This window comes from Bicyclus anynana, chromosome 9 (genome assembly GCF_947172395.1).
Source record: "Bicyclus anynana chromosome 9, ilBicAnyn1.1, whole genome shotgun sequence".
Taxonomy (NCBI): Eukaryota; Metazoa; Arthropoda; class Insecta; order Lepidoptera; family Nymphalidae; genus Bicyclus; species Bicyclus anynana.
Genome location: NC_069091.1, coordinates 3,537,605 through 3,560,691, shown reverse-complemented (window position 1 = coordinate 3,560,691; position 23,087 = coordinate 3,537,605). Strand labels below are relative to the sequence as shown.

At 34.9% G+C, this 23,087-nt stretch overlaps 1 protein-coding gene across 1 annotated transcript in view; it reads left to right on the top strand.

Annotated features, from left to right (window-relative positions):
• The window catches only part of LOC112050186 (zinc finger protein 177-like), an 87,644-nt gene that overhangs the window by 52,015 nt on the left and 12,542 nt on the right, over positions 1–23,087 (top strand). Inside the window, exons 2-5 of the mRNA XM_024088379.2 lie at positions 8,042–8,152; positions 8,708–8,879; positions 14,002–14,268; positions 14,996–15,165. Of these exons, the coding sequence (XP_023944147.1) occupies positions 8,042–8,152; positions 8,708–8,879; positions 14,002–14,268; positions 14,996–15,165 (720 nt within the window). The remainder of the gene's footprint in view (positions 1–8,041; positions 8,153–8,707; positions 8,880–14,001; positions 14,269–14,995; positions 15,166–23,087) is intronic.

Genomic DNA, 23,087 nt, shown 5'->3' with positions numbered 1-23,087 from the left:
GGAAGTGAGACAAATAATGGCCTCAGGCCACGCAATGTTAGTAGCTTGATTCTTTTGTAGCAGACAGACAAGTGATTATTTGTGTTTTAGATACAAGTGTGTATTGAGGTGTGATTAATGAATCATATTTAGATAGACAGTAACTATGGATGAGCTAGTTAGTTCCACTGAAATAAGTTTAGCAAAAATGACACAAAATAAAAGTTTCTATTCAAGGATTAAAAATGTTATGAACATAATTTAGCTTGCTAAAGCAGAAAAGTATGAATAAGAATCCAACAATATTAAATAATTTAATTATTTATCCATTAATTTGCATCTAATCGAATCAGATTTGTTTTCTATTCTATCTATCTCTCTCTTTATTTTACACACTTTCCATACAATCTAGTATTCGTTCTATATACAAGTTAATATAGAAAACAATAAAATCTTAACGGAAAATCAAAATGGTTAATATGGTTTAGAATTAAATTAAATTTGGAAAGTATAAAAATTAAATAACAATGGAAACACGGTATCGCTAAATTTAACATAAGTAACACACAGGCAGTAATGCAGGCCCGAGGCAGGCGACCATTTTGGCTTCTGTTTAAAAACGATCATGAACGTATTACTTATGTATGTATAGTTGTGTTGGGTACATAATTTCCCCCCAACGCTACGGTACAGGTATATTAAGTTAAGAAGTAAAATTTCAGACATCATGACCAACGCTAATTTGGATACAATTGCGAATAATTTCTCTGATATCTCCATTTAATTTTATTACAAACATACATCAAAACATACAAATAAAATCTAAGACGTGTCTATCTGTGATTTAAAGATATTATATAGACAGTTAAGTATTCACAACACAAACAAGCATTTTAAAATTTTTGTTTGTTCGTACTAATCTATTAGAACTGGCTGAACCGATTTTAATTTTAATAAAACTTTCACTGAGCGATAGAGGAGGTCGTTGAGGTCATTGAGACATAAAGGCTTATTCTTTTCCTTAAAAAAATCATGGTTTCTGCAGGATTTGTGGAAAACTGATTTTAACGTTGACGAAGTCCCGTACGCCCGTATTATACTTACTCGTATAAGCTAGCACTTAACAACTTGGGGTAGGGGTGGGGTAGAGTAGGGATAAGTATAGGGTAGGGTAGGAGTAGGGATAGGGAATTGCACATGAGTCAAAGCGAAGCTTGACCGGGTCCGCTAGTACGTATCTGATAATATGTGGTGTTTCTTATTTATTTATTTATTTTATTAGGTAATTAGATATAAAAAACAAAAAAAATATACTTATCTAAAAAATTACAAAAAAATTACATTAATAAAGATTACAATACAATTACAATTAAAATATTATGTTATTACTATTATTACATGTCATTATAAGTCAATTATTAATTAAAGGTCAATTATTATTACTGGGTGTCAAATAATATTAAGTATTGGCTTTTAATACATTCGTTACTACTTCTTCGTTCTTACTCTATGGCCTTTATGTTATTTGCTTCTTTGGACGTTTCCATTCTTTGACTATTTCTTATAATATTAGAATACCTAGTACTTTCTTGTGCTAATCAACAGCAATAGTTACGGTTAAACCTTATGCCATTACGCTAACTGGCAGTTGACCGGTTTTCGGAGAACACACGCAAATGAACGCCTCTGGCTTCTGGACGTATGGACGCATTTATATGATATCGTACAGTGTGAATAATTATTTAGTGTATATTTACTCGTACTTACTAAAAGTAGTCCAAAGGATTAGCATATTGAAGTGACAGTGGGTGGGCCATATCTGTCGTTGACCATATTGCCGCTGGGGCAGACGTGTTCTGGAGTGGAGACCACGTACCAGCAAGCGCAGGGTAGGACGTCCTCCAGCTAGATGGTCTGACGATATCAAGAAGGTAGTGGGAAGTGGCTGGATGAGGAAGGCGGAGGATCGTCTTTGGTGGCTCGCTCTCGGAAAGACCTATGTCCAGCAGTGGACGAAAACAGGCTGGTGATGATATTAAAAGTGTATTAAGTAATTTTACCATATTATTTTAATTAAATACGGGACATTATGAAAAGGGAATCTTATTTGTCAAATAGCTATCTATTCTTACATCATATCTAGTAGTATTTACACAGTTCAAATTTTCGTGTGAAACCGCCCAAGGCATATTTTATGAAATTATGAGTTTTATTTAACTTTAATTCTATCACAAAACCATTTTGGATACCTGTCATATACATAATACATTATTTCATTCTTTTTGAAGATAATCACGAAGAAGCAGACAGACGAAAGACAGTACGGACACAAATTTTAAGTATGGCTTGCAATATACAATTTTCGCTACCTCACATTTTAGGCAGGCAAGGCAGACAATTTGTGAAATTAATTATACCGGTTTTAAATTAATTGATTCAAAATCGATTCGTTTTTATGTAAACGGCTCCATTTAATCGTGATAGCCAGAGGTCAGTGGTGTTGATCGTTCGAACGTTACTAAGAAAGTAGACGCATGTTACACATAACTTCTCGTAAAACATTAGCGCTAATGATGATATGAATAATGGTTTATAATGAGATTGATTGCTTTATACGATTGGTCTGTTTTTGCTGCGAGCAATACGTTTAAGGTCTTCTACGTTTCGTAACACAAACTTTCTTTGAATTATCTTGGCGCACGTTTACACCAAGTCTTTTTTTTTTTATATACAAGATAGCCCTTGACTACAATCTCACCTGATGGTAAGTGATGATGCAATCTAAAATGGAAGCGGGCTAACTTGTTAGGAGGAGGATGAAAATCCACACCCCTTTCAGTTTCTACACGGCATCGTACCGGAACGCTAAATCGCTTGGCGGTACGTTTTTGCCAGTAGGGTGGTAACTAGCCACGGCGAAAGCCTCCCACCAGCCAGACCTAGACCAATTAAGAAAATCTCAATTGGCCCAGCCGGGGATCGAACCCAGGACCTCCGTCTTGTAAATCCACCGCGAATACCACTGCGCCACGGAAGCCGTAAACTAATGTCATCTGTAACTAAGCTTACATTTAAACGTAATATACAAACTTTATTTTCCTTTACAATATAAATGTAGCAAATTTAGGATAGATCCCTATACTCTCGACGCAGCGACCTATTCTATACTTACTATAGTAAGATAACTCTCGCAACTATACTATGCTTTATTATGTTGATGTGTTCTAAAAATATTTTATAGAATAATAAGAAGTAACCTTTCCAATAAAAAAAGTAAAAAGTTACGCGTGTTCATACATAAAAAGATATACACTTCGACTTAATATGATAACCTTCTGTCCGTTTTGTTTGTTGGAAATGAATGAAACTGCTGGACCGATTTGAAAAATTCTTTCATCATTAGAATCCTACATTACCCCTGATGAACAGAAGCTATTCTTAATCCCCGTATTCCCATAGGAGAATGGGAACTATGCGTGTGAAGTCGGGAGCGTCTGTCAGTGAAGTACGAAATAGTACGAGTAGCTATAAAGGCTTAATATTTAGCTCCATATTGCAAATCAGTTACACGCAATTTACATATATAATGCATATTGCACTTAAAGTACCAACCTCTAGTCTTAACTAGAACACTGAACCACTATCTCTAATTAAACTGCGGTATCTTCAAAAGAAACTGTTCACCAAAGTGTATTGGATTTGATAAGGCTATATTAAATGGTTGAAAAACTATTAATACATAGATAAAGTTAATGCAGCCTACTATCAAAATGCAGTTACGTATGAACTTAATGCTTCGGTTACTAGTTTTAGTATAAAGCATATTTAAACGTATGAGTTAGTAAAGTAATATACATAATATAATATTGTGCATATTATTATATTTTTCAAAGTGCTTACTTATAAGATAAAACAAAAATCGGTTGTCTGTAAGCTCGACTTACTGACGATAGTTAAACGTGACAACGTCATAAGAGTTTTACTAAAATACTGTTTAATAATCTTCATAGACCAGAATATACTTTACTAGCGGACGCCCGCGACTTCGTCTGCGTAAAATTCGATGTCAATTTTACTACTACCCCCTAACCTAACCTAACCTACCCTACCCCTACCATACCCCTACCCTATCACTACCCCAACCCTACCACTGCCCCGACCCTACCCCTACCCTACCCTACCCCTACCTTACCTATACCCTACCCCAATCCTACCCGTACCCTCCCCGTACCCTATCCCTTTCCTACCCCTATCCCACCCGTACCCCTATCTCACGCCTATCCTACCCCTACCCAGCCACTTCCCTATCCTACCCGTACCTCTACCCTACCACTACCCTACCTCTACCCCGACCCTACCACTACCCTAAACCCGGCCCTAAACCTACCCTACCCCTACACTACCCCTACGCTTCCCTACCCGTACCCTAACCTACCCTGTAACTTCTCTATCTTACTCCTACCCTTAGCAAAATCGGTCCAGTCCTTCGAGAGTGGTGGTATGACTAAGAGAAATAGAGACTTCTATGCTAATAATATAAAGAGGTAAAGTTCGTGTGGTTGTAGGAGGTAATCTCTGGATCTACTGGACCGATTTGGAAAATTGTTTTACCAATAGAAAGCTACGTTATTTGCGAGTGTCAAAGGCTATGTTTGATCCCCATATTCACACGGGAACGGGAACTACGTAAATGAAAGCGCCGGGCGTCATATAGTGGAATTTCTGCGTCTTTTAGAAATTTTGTATTATCTCCGAAACTATTTAAGTAATTAACATACTGTAAAGGGCAAATCTTATCTCCATAATACCCTTGTGATTATTAAATAATTTATTTTAATAAGGATTAAAGTTTAGTTGTATAAATAATGACGTAAACCTAAGTATATAAAATTAATAATTTTTAAAACACAAAAGGCCTTTTTTCTTCTATATATCAGCTAATATATAGAAGATAGATATATGGTGTCGCGGACTTTTTTGTAGAACTTTTAAAGATACATAAAGTCTCCATATATTAATTTCAATTTTACACAATAGTTAAGGCAGCGCATGCGAATAAGTCTGTATAAGAGGATTTTCAGTCCGACCTATATGACAAAAACTGTGATAACTCGGCTAATATATATGATACCAATATAAAATATAACCTATAGCACTCCCCGATAATGTAGCATTCTACTGGTGAAAGAATTTTTAAAATCAGACCAGTAGTTCCGAATATTACCCCATTTAAAAAATGTGACAAACTTACAAACTTACAAACTTTACCTCTTTATAATATTAGTATAGATATAGACTACGTATGTATATCTTTTACAAAATTAAGTTAACACAAAACACTATAATTACACTTACTAAGTTTTAATTAATTTATATACACAACAATCGAAATAATACCATAAAACGAAATAATAACTAATTACACGAAATACGTATGACGAAAGTCGAAAGTCGAAACGAAACGAATAAATAAAATTACAAATTAAATTCAAAATTCAAAATTCAAAATTCATTTATTTCAAGTAGGCTCAGTTTACAAGCACTTTTGACACGTCAGTTGACTATTTGTAAAGATTCTACCACCGGTTCGGAAGGCAGGTTCTGCTGAGAAGATACCGGCAAGAAACTCAACAGTTGCTCTTTTGAAAAAGTCATACAGTATTACAATTTACATTTGATAACAATTAAATTACAATTTCTTATAGTTTTATTTCCTGTGTGAAGGTGGAAGCTGATCCAATGGCCTCCAAGCACCTTTGTCGTTAAGTTAATTATTTATTTGAATTTAAAGTTTAAAAACCTGATTACCTGAACCTGGTCCTGAACCTAAACAAAGAAAGTACGACGTATCTAAACTATAAATTAAAACATGTCTCTAACTAATCTCTATTTCTAAATCTAAAAAGCAAATACGTAAATAGACAGAGTCAGACAAACAGTACCTACACCTAGCTAACTTTACCTACGTGGTACGTGCCTAGAAGTAGAACATAATCATTAACAATTAACATCGACTTGCCAAAATTTAAGTAAATTTTTCACCTCCAACACCATTGTATGAACAATCAATTTCGATCATCATGTAGTCGGCATAAATCTCCCTAGCGCCGTACAAAAATATGGTGTTTTTGCTCAACGCCATCTATTGGTAAATGGATAAAACGCCTACATAGAGTTTAGTAACCAAAAATGCTGATCCCTATAAAATACGTAGAAACCTATAGAGGAAGGTTCAACTTAATTTGGCGGTTGGCGCTTAAACATAAGCGGCATTCCGCCTTTTAGAAATTTTGTATTATCTCCGAAACTATTTAACTAATTAACATACTATAAAGGGCAAATCTTATCTCCATAACATCCTTGTGATTATTAAATAATTTATTTTGATAAGGATTTAAGTTAAGTAGCATAAATAATGACGCAAACCTAAGTATATAAAATTAATAATTTTTAAAACACAAAAGGTACTATATCTGCTAATGTATAGAAGATAGGTATATGGTGTCGCGGACTTTTTTGTAGAACTTTTAAAGATACATAAAGTCTCCATACATTAATTTCAATTTTACACAATGGTTAAGGCAGCGCATGCGAATAAGTCTGCCTAAGAGGATTTTCGGTCCGACCTGTATGACAAAAACTGTGATAACTCGGCTAATATATATGATACCAATATAAAATATAGCCTATAGCACTCCCCGATAATGTAGCATTCTACTGGTGAAAGAATTTTTAAAATCGGACCAGTAGTTCCGAAGATTACCCCATTTAAAAAATGTGACAAACTTACAAACTTACAAACTTTACCTCTTTATAATATTAGTATAGATATAGATTTCTTATAAAAAAAGTTGGCAACTCTAGAGCGAGGGAACGACGCATGACATCATCTTTTTTCGAGTGCGCAGCCGGCTCCATCGAATTATAAGACTTTGTTACGTCAAAAAATAGCCTTGTCATAGATTTTTGGTTGAGTTCTTAGGTATTTTTTTTTTAATTATTTATTTACGTACACTTACAATAATCATATAGAGACATACACAAATAATATATAAGTAGGTCACATTGACTTATACGTACATCTATGACAAGTGCACACAACATTCACTAAAAAAACATGTAAACAGTCAAATACCAAACAAGGAACAAAAAATAGGTGCGGTGTGTTTTTTAAAGACATTATAAGAATTGAAAAATATGTCAATGGCAGGTATAGAACGAGACAGTTCGTTATATTTTGCGCATATACAATTAACGGGGGCTTGGTTTCCTAGATGTGTTCTAGCGAAAGGGATATGAAATGTTTTACGCTTCTTGCAATGACGAAGATATCTATTCGGGACCGAAAAACAGACCCGGTCATGTAGGTTGCTGTACTTCACCTCATAATGTACTATGCTATGTAAAACACATTTAAACGAAAGCAAAGTATAATTAACGCAACGGTTAGCAGTGACAGAGAATGCACCATCATCTTGTGGTAGAAGGATTTTTTACTTTGGGTGTACTTAGGTTTGAAGGATCCTTTATAATGCATTAATACTTGCCATCCCCTGTCCAACGTGTTCTTAATGCCCACACTAAACAATTTACGATCATCATCATCATCATTATCAACCGGTATTCAGCTCACTGCTGAGCTCGAGTCTCCTCTCAGAATGAGAAGGGTTACGATAGTCCACCACGCTGGCCCAATGCGGCTTGGCAAACTTCACATACGCAGAGAATTAAGCAAATTCTCTGGTATGCAGATTTCCTCACGATGTTTTTCCTTCACCGTTTGAGACACATACATATTTAATTTCTTAAAATGCACACAACTGAAAAGTTGGAGGTGCATACCCCGGACCGGATTCGAACCCACACCCTCCGGAATTAGAGGCAGAGGTCATATCCACTGGGCTATCACTGCTCATTTATGATCAATTGGCTCTTATTCGCACGGAAGTTTACCAAAGAAAGAACGCAGAGACTTTTCGGCTGAAAGTGACGGTGTTCTGGGTGTAAACAAATTACAAATAACCATATTCTAATCATCAGTTAAAATTATCTCTTGTTCCAGGTACGTCATCGGTTTGGTCTATTCGACGAAGTCTGCACTTCGGGTGGAATCCAAGTCCGACATTGCAATTGGGTGCGATTTCTTCGTGTGTCAGAGAATTATGGGCCGCAAGTAAGTATTTTTCACTATATAATTGAATCCAATACTTCGCTTCCACACAATACATTGAATAAAAAAAAAAAAATTTCTTAAAACTTATGTAGGTAACCTTATACTTTGTAACCAACGCTGTGCACATTTAAATTGCAAAAAAAAAATCGATTGTAAACCTAAAGTAACTTTCATGAATGATATTGTTTTATTGTATAGTTTTAGGCATTGTTTGGAAAGGTAAACTATTAGGTCTGCTAGTTTTATACCTTACCTTACCTTATCAGCCGATAGGCGTCCACTGCTGGACATAGGCCTCTTGCATGCACAACGATCTCGAGCCGCCAGCATCCAGCGGCTCCCTGAAATCCGCTTGATATCCTCGGTTCACCTAGTGAGGGGTCGACCAACACTGCGCTTTCCGGTGCGGGGTCGCCATTCCAGCACCTTGGGACCCCAACGTCCATCGGCTCTTCGAACTATGTGGCCTGCCCATTGATTGATTGGTACATGAGCATTCGTCATGATCTTCGTCTTGCTAGTTTTATGTATTAAACTAAATTTGGTTTGTTCCAGGTGAACCTAGTCTGTACAAAAGTGAAGGGCGAACCTGTCTATGAAGCAGTAAAGCCTGTGTCAGCTCACACTGAACTCGTTGTGTACTACCTACCTGAAAGACCTGAAGAACTGTTCTTTGTAAGAATGAGGAATAACTTGTACAGACAGACGATGGATTCTATATTAGAGGGTAAGCAATTATAGTCATCATCATCATCATTATTAACCCATATTCTGCTAAGCATAAGTCTCCTCTTACAATGAGAGGAGTTAGGCCTTAGTCCACAACGCTGACCCAATGCGTATTGACAGACTTTACACACGTAGACAATTAAGAAAATTCTCAGGTATGCAGGTTTCCTCATGATGTTTTTCCTTCACTGTTTGAGATAAGTGATATTTAATTCCTTAAATAGCACCTAACTGAAAAGTTGGAGGTGCATGCCCCGGATCAGATTCTAACCAACGCATTCCGGAATCAGAAGCAGAGATTATATCCACTGGCCTTTCACGGCTCTTAGTAATTATACTAGCTGGTATGTTTCTATGGTTGGGAGAATCGAAACTTAGACTCACTCTCGAAGTTAGCAGGCTAGAGATGATAAATTGTAGTTATCACTATCAGGGGTGATTCAGCTATTTTATACTCGTCGATGTAATATTCGCCTATTACAAGTTTTATTAAAATTTGAATTTTATTTCTATGGGATGGCAAAAATAAAATGTCACTAACAACGAAGTTGCCATGGAAATGAGCGATGTCACATCGCTGTAACTTTGCAGAATGCAGGGGTTAGTTTTTTGATAGGGAATTATATAATCTCTGAGGCATGGCTTTGTCACAGTTCGTAAATTCATAGGATCAGGAGGAGGTCATCGGACCCGAGACATGAATTTTATACTTTATGTTTGTTATTCAGATGACTGCACCAAGATTACAAAATAAAAATACTACTGTTTGTTAGAAATGTATCTATTATGAGTATCACGATTAATTTGCTAACCCTTTTTCGTCCAAGTAAAGAGCACCAATTTGAATAAAATTACCAAATTTCGAGTTTGGGCGGTAAAACAAGAGAAAAGAGACACAGTAGTTACACATTTTTTCTAAATTTTTGTCGTTTTTATTCCCTGTTAATCACAAATGAGTTAAGTTCAGAGTAAAAATACAGGCTTCGTTTCATTAAGCCCGGAGCTTTCAGAAAATAAATTTCCCAAAAGTTAGCTAGTTGGTTCTTTGGAAAATCCACAAGTCGCATTAAAATATGGAAATGCAAATACGTTCGCAACATTACGAAAAGTGAAACATTTGAACGCAACTGTATTTAGCAGGTGCACATAACCACCTAATGTCGGTGAAAGTGGCACAACACTCGAATTCACAACTGCACGATAATCGCTGGCCATAGACGCATGAAATCAGATCAAATTGATCGTACTACTGAGTTATTCAAATTAACGTACAAAAAATATTTGTTACAAGACAGATTATTTAGCTTTGCGTCCGTAACAAACCAGTTTATTAGTCATAATGTATTGCAGCGGAAATCCGATTAAAAAATACAACGCAGTATTTTTAAATATTCTTGGATCAAGCCTTTTGTTTTTAACACACTTATTTACGTATTAGCTTCACTTGTAATTGCTATGTATGTAAAAAAATTTTGGAATCTTAATTTGTCTCTTAAGTTAGCTTTGATACGATCTCACCTTTTTTGTTGCTTTAATAGAGTACAAAAGAGTGTACGGGTCACTTGGTGTTAAGTGATTACCATCGCCTATGGTTATTATCAGCACAAATAACCCAGGTTTTATTCATTGCCGGCTATATTAACAGCTACAACCAAAATCAGCTATGTCATGTTATCGCCGCGTTCTAACGACTTGCGGTACGGACGGCTTCAGTGTGTTCGTAGCGTCCGACCCGTCCACATCTCTTGTTGTGTAATTCTATATGGGTTACTTGGGATAGGCGAAGAGAGTGACTTGAGTGGAAAAGGGAAGTGTTAGATATCTGTCCTGTCCAAAGGCGCCTTTAACCTTACACACATCGTTCACAAGTGCGTGACTTCACTCAAGGTCATTCTCCGCCATTCTAGAGTCTTATTTTGGTTACCGTACCTTTGTTCGACATTAGTTTCCTTATTTTTGTAATCACCGTCCGAGTCCGCTAAAAGTCAAATCATAGAGAACATACAAAAAAATATAAAATTTAAAAATGTATTTATTTGTAAAATCTTACAAAAACCGGTATTCTGATAAAATTGGTGAAGCACTTATGTAGGTACCCACAAAGTTATCATACGCGCCAACTTTAAATATCGTTTTAGAATTCCGTTAATAAATATAACATACCTACCCCATCGCAGTAGGTATAGCTATTGGCACATACCTGTCACCTCCATAAACTGCGGCGGCACATCAAAGGATTCCCCGGTTCGGTAGTCGAGAGCGTCTTTTTACGTCGATAAAGACCGCGTGACATCTGTAAATGACTCTCGTTAGTGGTATAACGATGTTTAGTACCTGATTCGATATGCTTAAATAGTTTCAACAGATTTTATGTTGTGTATGTGTTAATTATTTTGTAATTTAAGTGTTGAAAAGTGATTTTGAATTTAATTAATTCGAAAAATTATAACATCGATATTTTAAGATCGAAAGTTTTCCAGATTTTTTCTCAATTAAGCCTATAACGAATATACGTTTTACGTTACGTTATGTAGTGCCAGATTAAGTTGACGCGGGGCCTGTAGCAAATGTAAACAGGGGGCCCTTTTAGGTCCGATAAAAAAAATATACCTGCCAATTTGTTATCTTTCGCATGTCCGTCTGTCATAGTAAATTTTCTCTGAATTCTTTTTTGTAATTATAAAATAAATAGTCTCCAAGTATTCCAGAAAAGTTTGAAAATTTATTATTCGTATTATTTTGTTCTTTTTTATTTTGGGCGCGGGGCCTTCTTTGGGCGCGGGGTCTGTTAGCAAATGCCACCTACCGCCTTATCTATGGCTAATCCGACACTGACGTTATGCAGTTTGACTTAAGAATAAATAACTGTTAATCATTAATTAAAGCTTTTAAACGGCGTTTTTTTTTATTTAATTTGTAGTTACATTTTTCGGATAAAAATCCCCATCCCCATTTCAAACTTAGTGGGAACAAATAAAATAATATATGCTCAGATGCACAATTTATTATCCGACTCGCGTCATAATAAACAGAGCGGATAATTGTGCCTCTGAGTATATAATATTTTGTGTGCTACATTCAATAGTTTTGCGTTTAGCTACTGCAACTGCTTAGAAAAATGGTTTGCAACTTTTTCAAAAAAATACATTTTGTACACTCACAAACAAAATGGTTAACAAAGAATTCAATTTTGCATTTTCCCAATACCAATTACATATAAATTGAAAACAATCAATTACAACATGTCCAGTTGTATTAATTATAATTTCACGCCGCAATAAACTCGCCCTAACCGCAGTTAAGTTATATACAGATAACGAACGCGGCGCGTTTGTCCCGCTAAAGAGATCCGATCGCATACGCATCGATATAATCCCGATCCCGACGCAGCTGTCGGCGGAAACGGGCTATATGTGTATAAAAATATCGATAATGTAAAGGTGCATCCACATATCTACCTCGTAGATCCAGTCATTAGCCTATATTTTAGTTACAGATCATACAGGGATCAAATCCTGGGTCGGGTCGAATTTTTAGTTAATATTCTCAGTTTGGAGTTGGGAAGTTGGTTTGGGGTTACCAATCATGCAGAATATTTATTTCTACGAATGTTGAACTATCCTTTTGATCTAGTACCAAAATGCCCGGCCTATTAATGTATTTTATCTACCGACGTATGCAAAGCATTCATTGATTTATTAATATTTATCTATTTAATTTATGACTGTTTTGTAGAGTGTGATCTTTATTAGGATATTTTTAGGATACCGTACTTCAAAAGGAAAAACGGAACCTTATTAGATCACTTTGTTGTCCGTCTGTGTATCTGACTCTCAAGATTTATTATTTCAAAAATACGTGGAGGTATTCAGTTGAAATCTTTATACCGTATACTCAGTTTTGGCGAGAGAATAGCATATGATAATAATAATTTGTTAGGTCATTTCAATAAAATAAAAAAACCGGCCAAGTGCATTCAGCAAATTCGGTTCAGTAGCCGAGGCGTGAAAGAGTAACAAACATTCATATCATCGAAATAATCAGTTTTCGCAAATATCGGGAAACCATGGATTTTTTCGGGATGAAAAGTAGCCTATATGTTAATCCAGTGTAAAATCTATTTCCATTCCAAAATTCAGTCTAATTCAGAAGTAGCGGCGTTAAAGAGTGACAAACATCCAAACATCTATACAAACTTTCGCATTTATAATATTAGTAGGAAGTAAGCTGAGGTCTTAACTAAAACAGGTTTCCTATAACGCAATGTCTAGACTAAGCTATAACGTCTTTACGGTCGTCAATAAATATGTTCATTAAATTTCGTGCTCTGATTGAATCATGATTTTTAATGGTATAAATTTGGTACGGCATAAAAATATACACACTGAGTCATATGGCTTAGCGCCGACCTTTTAAAGTAGCGTGCTTTAGTTTTTTTACGGTCAGTCCATCAAACTTTTAAAGGTGCTTCAGCTCAACAAAACACCAAGTACAGTGCAACTTAAGATTACATTACGAGTTTTAGAAAGAGGCCTATTTCACAAGCGATAAAACATTTAAAATTTTCACATTATGCAATTTTTTTAAATCTCACTATAGCCCTTCAAAACGATTTTTTTACAGGCTTAACTTCAATCTTACATCAGGTAAGATTGAAGTTAATGCAGTCAAGATAGAGTGCAAACTTAGTAAAACTTTTTTCAACTCTCATTGAAAATTAACTCATAACTTTTTTATTTAAATCCCAGGCCCTCTTATTCTAATGCAAAATAATTATGTCTTAATGCTGTACCTAGACACTACACACTTTCTCTCTCATATAGGATTCGGTGTACCCTGCTGCTTAATATCACATTTTCTTGAAATTTGAGTAGAAAAAAAAGAAGTGGTGAAGGAAAAACATAGTAAGGAAACCTGCATACCAGAGAATTTTCTTAATTCTCTGCCTGTGTAAAGTCTGCCGATCCGCATTGTGCCAGCGTGGTGGACTATTGGCCTAACCTCTCTCAATCTGAGAGGAGACACGAGCTCAGCAGTGAGCCGAATATGGGTTGATAATGACGATGATGATCTAGTTCTATAAACAAACAACAGCACTAAATAACTTACGTCTTTTACAGATTCGCCGTTAGACCTATCCACATCCCTTCTATCTAGAGTCCTATTACCAATATCCCCTCCATCAGGCACAGAAGACGAACACAAATCTATTTCTGGTGATTCCTTAACATCATCATCAGTGGCATCATCGACTGAATTATTAGAAATGACACCAAAAATCCAAAGAAGACCCGCGAAGTCTGAACGCGCTTTACTACCTTGCGAAGTTTGTGGCAAGGCTTTTGACAGGCCGTCGTTATTAAAAAGGCACATGAGAACACATACAGGTAAAAAATATGATATAACACTATTCTAATAGAGCATGGAAAATTTGTATAAAGTTCTTATAAGAGTCTTTGTATTATTTATTACTAAACTATTTGTAGTTGTTAATGTCATTGCAATAAAATAGTAATACAACAATTGTTATGTCATCACCATTCTAAATACCTACGATATTGAATTATGATCTTCAGACAGTATTTTTTTAATATTTAATTATAAATACCTCATAATAGAGAATGAGCTGATAAATAATAATAAGTAGATGTTTTTGTTTTTGTTAGATTTCACAAACACTTTTGTAAACTCTTTGGTTTGCCCTCACTCGCACAAGAGTTTTTTTTAAGCCAAGCATTTTTTCGAGCTGAGTTGCATTTTCAATTTTTGGCGTTGGAAAAGACCTTCATTTAACTTCATACTATATTTGAACGTTTTTTTAATGCCCGTTAAAAAACGCTCGTGTGAATCGGAGCTTAATGAATGATATCAATGTTTACTACATTAAGCCGAATTATAAACTGTTTTTTCATTTAATTTTTATTCAAGAGCAAGTTAGCCCTTGACTGTGATATCACCAGAACGCATCGATAAGCTGTACATCTTTGCCAGTAGGGTGGTAATCTAGCTACGGTTGATACCACCTAAGAAAATTTAAAAGTCCAATCACGGCACTTACTGCGCCAGAGGTTGTCGTTAAGTAAAAACTATCAATAATGAGAACATATTTTTCAGGAGAAAAACCACACGTCTGCATGGTCTGTAATAAAGGGTTCAGTACATCGAGCAGTTTGAACACGCACAGGCGAATACATTCGGGGGAGAAACCTCATCAATGCCAGCATTGTGGGAAACGGTTTACGGCCAGCTCCAATCTGTATTACCATAGGATGACACATATAAAAGTAAGTAATTTTTATTTAAATTATTGACAATATTATGTAACCTGTTTGTCTAATTAGTCTAGTCAATGAAAAATTAACATGCGAATATTCGTTAGTGGAAGGAATAAAATAAGCGTTTCGATGCGAAATAAAATTCTGAGAAAGGCGTCTTTTTTATTTTTTGGAAGTTTATAACTATTATAACCTAAAAATAAAATCCTAAAATAAAACTCTTTGAAGATAACTAAAAAACTATCTGTGATATTGTAAATTAAAAAAACACCCTTCTAGAAGAGAATAAACAATATATCTTTCAGAAGTCTGGATTAATTATTAAAATATTCATTGACTAGACTAAATGTTAGGCTAGTACTCGTAGTAGCTAAGTTATATCTCTATCTACAAAATATAATGCCAGTTTGAAATTAATTTGGAGTGATAATTGAATTTCCCTAGGTCAGAACGTGCTTAGAAGTTCTCTTTATTCACTTAGTTTTAAAATATACATTGATATAGGAAGCGCTTCTCTTTAGATTTAGAAATGTTCTTTATTGCCTGTATAATGTATTTAATTTTTGTATCAAACCTAATTATCTAGTTAACAATCTATAGCTTCAATGGTATTGCTTTCTACGGAATAATATTCCACAATTATCTCCGCATAAATATCATTAAATAGGTATCTTTACAGGATAATGTATTCGCATTTTCTCAATCACGGAAACTGACACAAAACAATTGATTTACGAAACTCAATAAAAACTTGCTATCCTTGTGGAAACAATGGCTAGTGTTATTACAGTTTTTCTATTGATAATTCACATGTTTCTCGCAAGTATATCCTTCTGCGTTATTGCTGTTAATTGTAGTTCTTTTTATGCCCTGAAAATAATGCACTTTGTGCCACAATAGGCATCATATTTTCTTGTATAACAAGACTTAACTACTTGACACAATTAACTATTACGATTTATATACTTTTTGTTATATTATGTAAATAATTCCATGTTTTATTGAATTAACAATGATAAAAATTTCTGTTTACTGCAAAACTCTAAGTTGTATCCGCTTCTGATGGCTCCTGTCTTTATTTAATTTTCTGCGTTCCTAGCTCATAAATACTAGCAACAACCTGAATGTTTATTCCATTTGATGTTCCATTTCATCGTACTTGAATTGTTGGGTCAATTGTCATTTCTTTATTTTGGGCTCATTGAAAATCAACTGGCGGTTGATTTTGCTTTCCGGAATTGCTCTAGCAAAGGAAAGCCTTAAAATAATTAGTTGTAAGTAATAATGTCTTCTTCAGAATTTTGTATGACATCTTAAACATCTTCACCAAAAATATGTGGTATAAAAGTTACTTACCTATTTATTACTAAAACAACTAAGTACTTAGTTGTTTTAGTAATAAATAGGTAAGTACAGACTGTTAAAAAAAAATTGTTAATTTACGTAAGTCTCCTACAATAATTGTATTCCATTATTTTTTATTTTATTAAGACAAAGTAAATTAACATTTATTTTATCAGTAGGTACATTTTTAACAATTTACTGTCTACGGATTTAACAATGTCATTAACATGTCCTGTAAGACATTAAATAATTTTAAAATTAAAATTTAAAATTAAAATAAACCATTGTGTCTAAATAAAACTTAATGAGACAAAAATTAAATATAATTTTTTGCCCGTTTAATTATTACGTTCCCATAATATTGTGTTCTCTAAATCTGAACAGGTTAAATGTGCAATTAATTTTCTCATAAGTGATGTTAATTGTATACAAAGTGTACGGGTCGGTAAAGCTTGATGCATATTACATGGTGATGTTACCGTGCTCAGTTCCCATAACGCCCCCTAAGTTTTTACTTTATTTAACTATGACCTCATGTGTCCACGACTTAAGAAAATCACACAACATAGTACACTGAACGATGGGTAGGGTTGCCACATTTGAACAATTTTACCACTGTTTTTGAATTTAGTTTTGCAGCTTACTTCTACCTAATTTATGTTTTTATAAGAGTTATTATTCTATGAAGGTGTTTTACATACAACAATGAAATAAAACAATCACTTTCTTTACACAGAGTTATTTATTAACAATATATTTTTTTTTAAATATGCTTAACTACTACTCCTAGTACGAACTTCTCGTTTAATTTGCGAAAGACAAAGAACAATATTAATATCCCAAAATATTTTGATGGTATTTTTAACCTATACACAGTAGATAAATTTATAATCATTATTTAACTCAAAAACTAGCCATCAGGTATTCTAACGAATAACGAATTCATCGATTTTTCTCATATTTTTTTTAAAAACTCTTTTGTAATAAAAATTTTAAAGGACATTTAGTATATAAAAAATTAGCGTCTTTTGAGTTAAAGACTTACAAAATTGGTTTATTTTAAAGGCAGATGTGACGTAGTATTAAAAAAGTTTTGTGCCAGCCCTTGTTTCTTAAGGTGCACCTGCGGTCACAGGTAGTTGCGAAGGCGGAGGCCAATAAATTGCCGGGTCAGGTCAACGTGGGAACTGTAGTGGGCAGGCACTGTGACGCATCGGGAGCTCGGTGGATTTATGCGGGCTATTGGGGAACAATTGCTTCTATTATGGCTCAGACTAAATACATAAGGACTAGTATCGCACCCAAATTCACGAACAAAATTTTCTGCTATTTTCTAAGGAAAACGAGCTTAGATTTCATACATATCATATACTAAACTAGCAGTTTTTGTTCGTTTTTTACACCATTCAAGTACACAAAAAGGTATTTATACGGAGGTTTTTAAACGACGGACACGATTGTAAACTATGAAACATCGATTCTATAGAGACAGTGTTTATAATCGCATAAGATCGTTGATCATATACTTTGACAGAAAAACAATGTCTTGCGAGGCAGGTCTATATCTAATTAGTCTGAGTATTATGGTTATACGGTAAACTATTCTCTTCATCATACTAGTCAATACAGTGATGACATTTTATTATTGAAATATAACTTCATCGTGGACTTCTAGTCAACGATAATTTGGGAAGAAGCAGTGCGTCAGCTACAGAAAAAAAAAGTTTTTTTTCAAGTTCGCCCTTGACTACAATCTCACCTGATTGTAATTGATAATGCAATCAAAGATGTAAGCGGACTAACGGTTAGGAGAAGGATGAAAATCCACACCCCCTCTCGATTTCTACATGACTTCGGACTGGAATGCTAAATCGCTTGGCGGTACGTCTTTGCCGGTAGGGTAGTAACTAGCCACAGCCGAAGTATCCCATCAAATAAAAACTTAAAGGAACTATTTACCAAAATTCTGTATATTGTAAGAATACTGCGGTATCTTTCCTTTCTTTAAAGAATATTTGAAATCTCTGTTAAATGCGACTTAATTTGCTCTTATACCCCGAATAAGAGTGAGTATAAAAGTATCCCGAATGGCAACGTTTGACTCTAGTATATTTCAGATTTGTGTGGTCTAAGTCTTGAACTCTGAAGCTTTTCAATTTGTTATTTCAATATAGCTCGCTGAATCCACTAACCTAACTATTCGTACTAACGAGTATCATGATTTATCCACAATCTGCTAACTTAATCAGCTAAGTCATATAACAGCGATAATCATAATAAATTTTAATCAAATTAATTCATTGTTTGCACCGTAATAAGTAATATTTTGCAAAAAAATATCATCACGGTGATACTCAGTCGCGTAAAAAGCTTCAAATAATGGAGTCGTACAAAAGTCCAAAATAAATGTTCCCACGAACTCAAGGAACCGTGTCGTACAAGACGATATTGAAGACGTCGCGACCAGCCGACCAGAACTTCACACGCTCGTATGTGAACCACGCTATATGAGATGACCGAACCCTGCCAGTATATTCCACCATTCGTCACCCATTATGGTCAAATTGATAAATAAAACTTTTAGTTTTGCTACATGAGTTTTAATATATCATAAATTAGGTGTTTCCCCACGTTTTTTATTAATTAAAGTAATAAATCTTATTAATAAGACATATTTCTAAAGTATATTAATTGATAATAATTGGATAGTTTTCAGTATCGCATTTTACAAGGGCGTCACAAGAAGGGTTGGAGGGAGGAGCAAAGGGGGAAGGAATATATTAATTGTACAGTTAGAGGCAAGAGTATGTACACGTAGCTTATTACGCGATTTTTTTTTAGAAAACAAATCAACTGAATTGCCATTATTACATATTTTTTTTTATATTTGGAGGCGCAGTTGATCCTCCCTGCCTTCTCTTTACGATGCTCTTGTCACTCTTCAAGTTTTATTTTTATGCCAATTTGCCATTCTCCAAGAATATATCACTCCTATCGAATCGTATCGATATCGAAAAGCAAAAGACTTCGGAAAGAAAGTAAATTTAGCTTTTAGTTAATTCCATATTAGCATAAAGTTATCGAAATACCTACAATTGATTCACACCTTTCCTAATTTATAACTATGCATTTTAAAATGTATAAAGGTGATTCAAAAAATCAATAAATAGATTTCCTTGTTAAAAGTATTGTGATTTTATTATGGTTTTATACAAAGCTCTAGTTGAAGCGGTTCTTAGAATAGTTCACAAGTCCACAATGACCACACAAACTTCACTTTAACAATGGTTCCCAATGTACCGTCTCTCCATTGTCCATTGTCCATCATTCCCTTCCCAATGCATTATTACTGGACGTCAATACCTAACTAGCCCGGTACTGTCCTGTAAGATCCCGTGCTGACAGCTGAAAGATCCCTGTGTTGGGAATGCTCGAGAATGCCTGATTTATCAGCCAGGAGAGATAATGGACCCGGCTGGTATTGAACTGGATGGAAATATCTTGATGTGTTTTCAAAACCAGTTAGTTCCATGTATAAACGAATAGATTGGTATACAAATATTATTACCTATTCAAGAATACCTTACCTTTACGGGCGGAATAATTTTCTTCTGATTTTTAAATTCCTTGTATCTTTACATAATACCAGGTGTTGTATTTAAATATGATTTATATTGATATAAAGTCGAAATGTAGAGAGCCTGGAAAATAAATTTTATAATTAATTTATTTATTTGCCAAATTATTCATATAATATGTAGATACCTGATATATTTATAACTAGCCTAACTCGATTAATGACCCAAACTTTTTATTTCAATTTACGACATTTTCATGTTTTTTCTCAGCTCAATTTAACCGAAAGCTATCTACAAATACAGTTTGCTTTCAGTATATTCATATGCCAAAATATTTTTCGCCAGACATGTCTATCTTTGTTCCCATGACTTGACACTTTTCCTCGTTAGAGACTCGTTATTTGTTTATTGTTCGTTGGTCTGTCACTGCTTACACGAATGCTGCCAAACAGTGATTCAGTCTAAATTATAAACGCAAGCAACGCGCTACTTTTGTCACATATTTGCAACATCATATATCTATATATAATATAGATATATTATGCTCAAAAGATATATTTATGCTTTTAATAGCATAAAAATAAAATTTGTTTTTTTTTGTATATACCTTCTGTAAGGGATTTTATATTATAGCACATACTGGTATTTACCAATAGTAGCGTTGCGATTATTTATGCATAAGGTTTCTTCTAGATTAGATAAAAAATGCCTATAAAAATCATAGAGAACAGTCGAAGAAAATAAATGTATTTTCATTTGTATTGTATTGTATATAATTCCTTACTCGTAAGTCTACTTATAATCATTGTTTTCGTAAATCAAATTATTTGGCTGATGGGAGGCTTCGGCCGTGGCTAGTTACCCTACCGACAAAGATGTACCGTCAAGCGATTTAGCGTTCCGATAGGTAGCATCCTCCTCCTAACAAGTTAGCCCGTTTCCATCTTAGATTGCATCATTAGACTACAATCTCACCTAATGGTAAATGCCATTAGGTGAGATGTTTTTAACGGGCTGCCAAAAAGGAGTTTAAGGCCAATAGGCCAAATGCACACAACTACCAGGTGAAAAAGAATAACCAGCGGGCTATATTGTTTTTATATCACCGGTAAGTGTACCGGTGTCTCTTGCACCTGCCTTGTGAGTGTGGACCCTTATGTGATTACCTATATAGCATAATTAATCGCTAATTAGCACGAAATTTGGTAGACATATCTAGATGAGCTTGTGTTTTCTTCCTTCTAAGTATTTTTTCAATACTAATATTAAGAGGTAAAGTTTGTGGTGTTGTATATCTGGAGCTTCTGAAAAAATTTCGAAAATTTTTTACCACTAGAAAGTGCCATATATTTTATCTCAGTACTCTCACGGGAACGGGAACAATGCGGGTGAAACCGCTGGGATAGATGGTAATGTTCACGGCGCAAAGTTGGAAGTTGGTGCTGTTATAACCCCGTAAGAATACCTACCTTCGTAAAGCAGTCGGTCCCGGTCTTTAGTTACATCTGATAATGGTCGATAATGAGTTACAATAACACCCTAAGCCCAGCAACCCGCATTGAAGGAGTTTGGTGGGTCTAAGTCCCCGCAAGATGGGTTGATAACGTAACTAAAACTTATATAGTGCAAGGAAAAGCTTCTCATTTGGACTAATATTTAACTTAAAGCAAACATATTTATAGCATTACGTTAGACTAATCACTTCTTTTACAATACTAATTCGGTTCGTATCGTTCGAACAGCTCCATTCATCAGTCAATAAATTAACTCACAATTTGAAACACATTTTCCGCTCAATCTCCTCAAAGAGTCGGCACCCAATTATCGTTGTGTAAACATTTTACGACTCAAAACTCACCAAATTGAAACAACATTAAAACGTAACGGTTGATTATTTACGAGATCGGTAAATAAACATTAAAGAAAACGACAAAATCAAGTATACTGATCTACAACAGGAAGTCAATCAACAAATTTATTGATCTAGTAAACTTTCACGGGCTGTTCAGTAGTATTGTAACTTGTTCTATAATGTTTATATTAGATACTGGCGTAGGTAGCTTCGTTTCGATATATATCTAGATTATATTTATTCTTCTAGAGATTTATAATACCGTGAATGCTTTGAAACGCTTGATACCTTACCTTATCAGCCGCCGATAGACGTCCACAGCTGGACATAGGCCTCTTGCATGGACCTCCAAGCACAACGATCTCGAGCCGCCAGCATCCAGCGGTTCCCTGCAACCCGCTTGATATCCTCGGTCCACCTAGTGGGGGATCGACCAACACTGCGCTTTCCGGTGCGGGGTCGCCTTGGGACCCCAACGTCCATCGGCTCTTCACTGCCACTTCAGCTTCGCGACTCGCTGAGCTATGTCAGTGACTTTGATTCGTCTGCGGATCTCCTCATTCTGATTCGATCACGTAGAAACTCCAAGCATAGCTCGCTCCAACGCTTGATACTTAGTTAATATTTTTTGAGCAGTTATTATTATTTTACTACTATATTGTACTAAGAAAAATTTTGTACTGAAATGATATACTGTCATGTCATGATCCGTTTTTATTAATTAGTAACTACTGTCTCTCTTTATCATTTCAATTAAGAAGTACAATTAATATTTTGGTAACAACAAAGTGAAGAGTGATTAAGCATCTTCTAGGCAAGCGCGTTCCCCCTAATGCTGTATCATCGATTACCATCAGATGTAATTACAGCTATGCGCTACCTTATTCAAAATAATTAAATCAAAAACAATGTAATTACATCAAAAGCCACACTTCATAAAAATTTAAACCTTTCATTGCCAAAACGCTCTTGCAGACTCGTACATGAATAAAACAAAATCTAATAAATAAAATATTTCACCCGAAAAGAATTTGCACAACATATTTCTTGTAAATTGAATTTTTATATTGTAAACACGTGTAAGAAAATATTATAGGGTGTATGTAATTTCTTGAATAAATGCAGTATATTTTAAATATGGAGCCTCACTTTCAGAG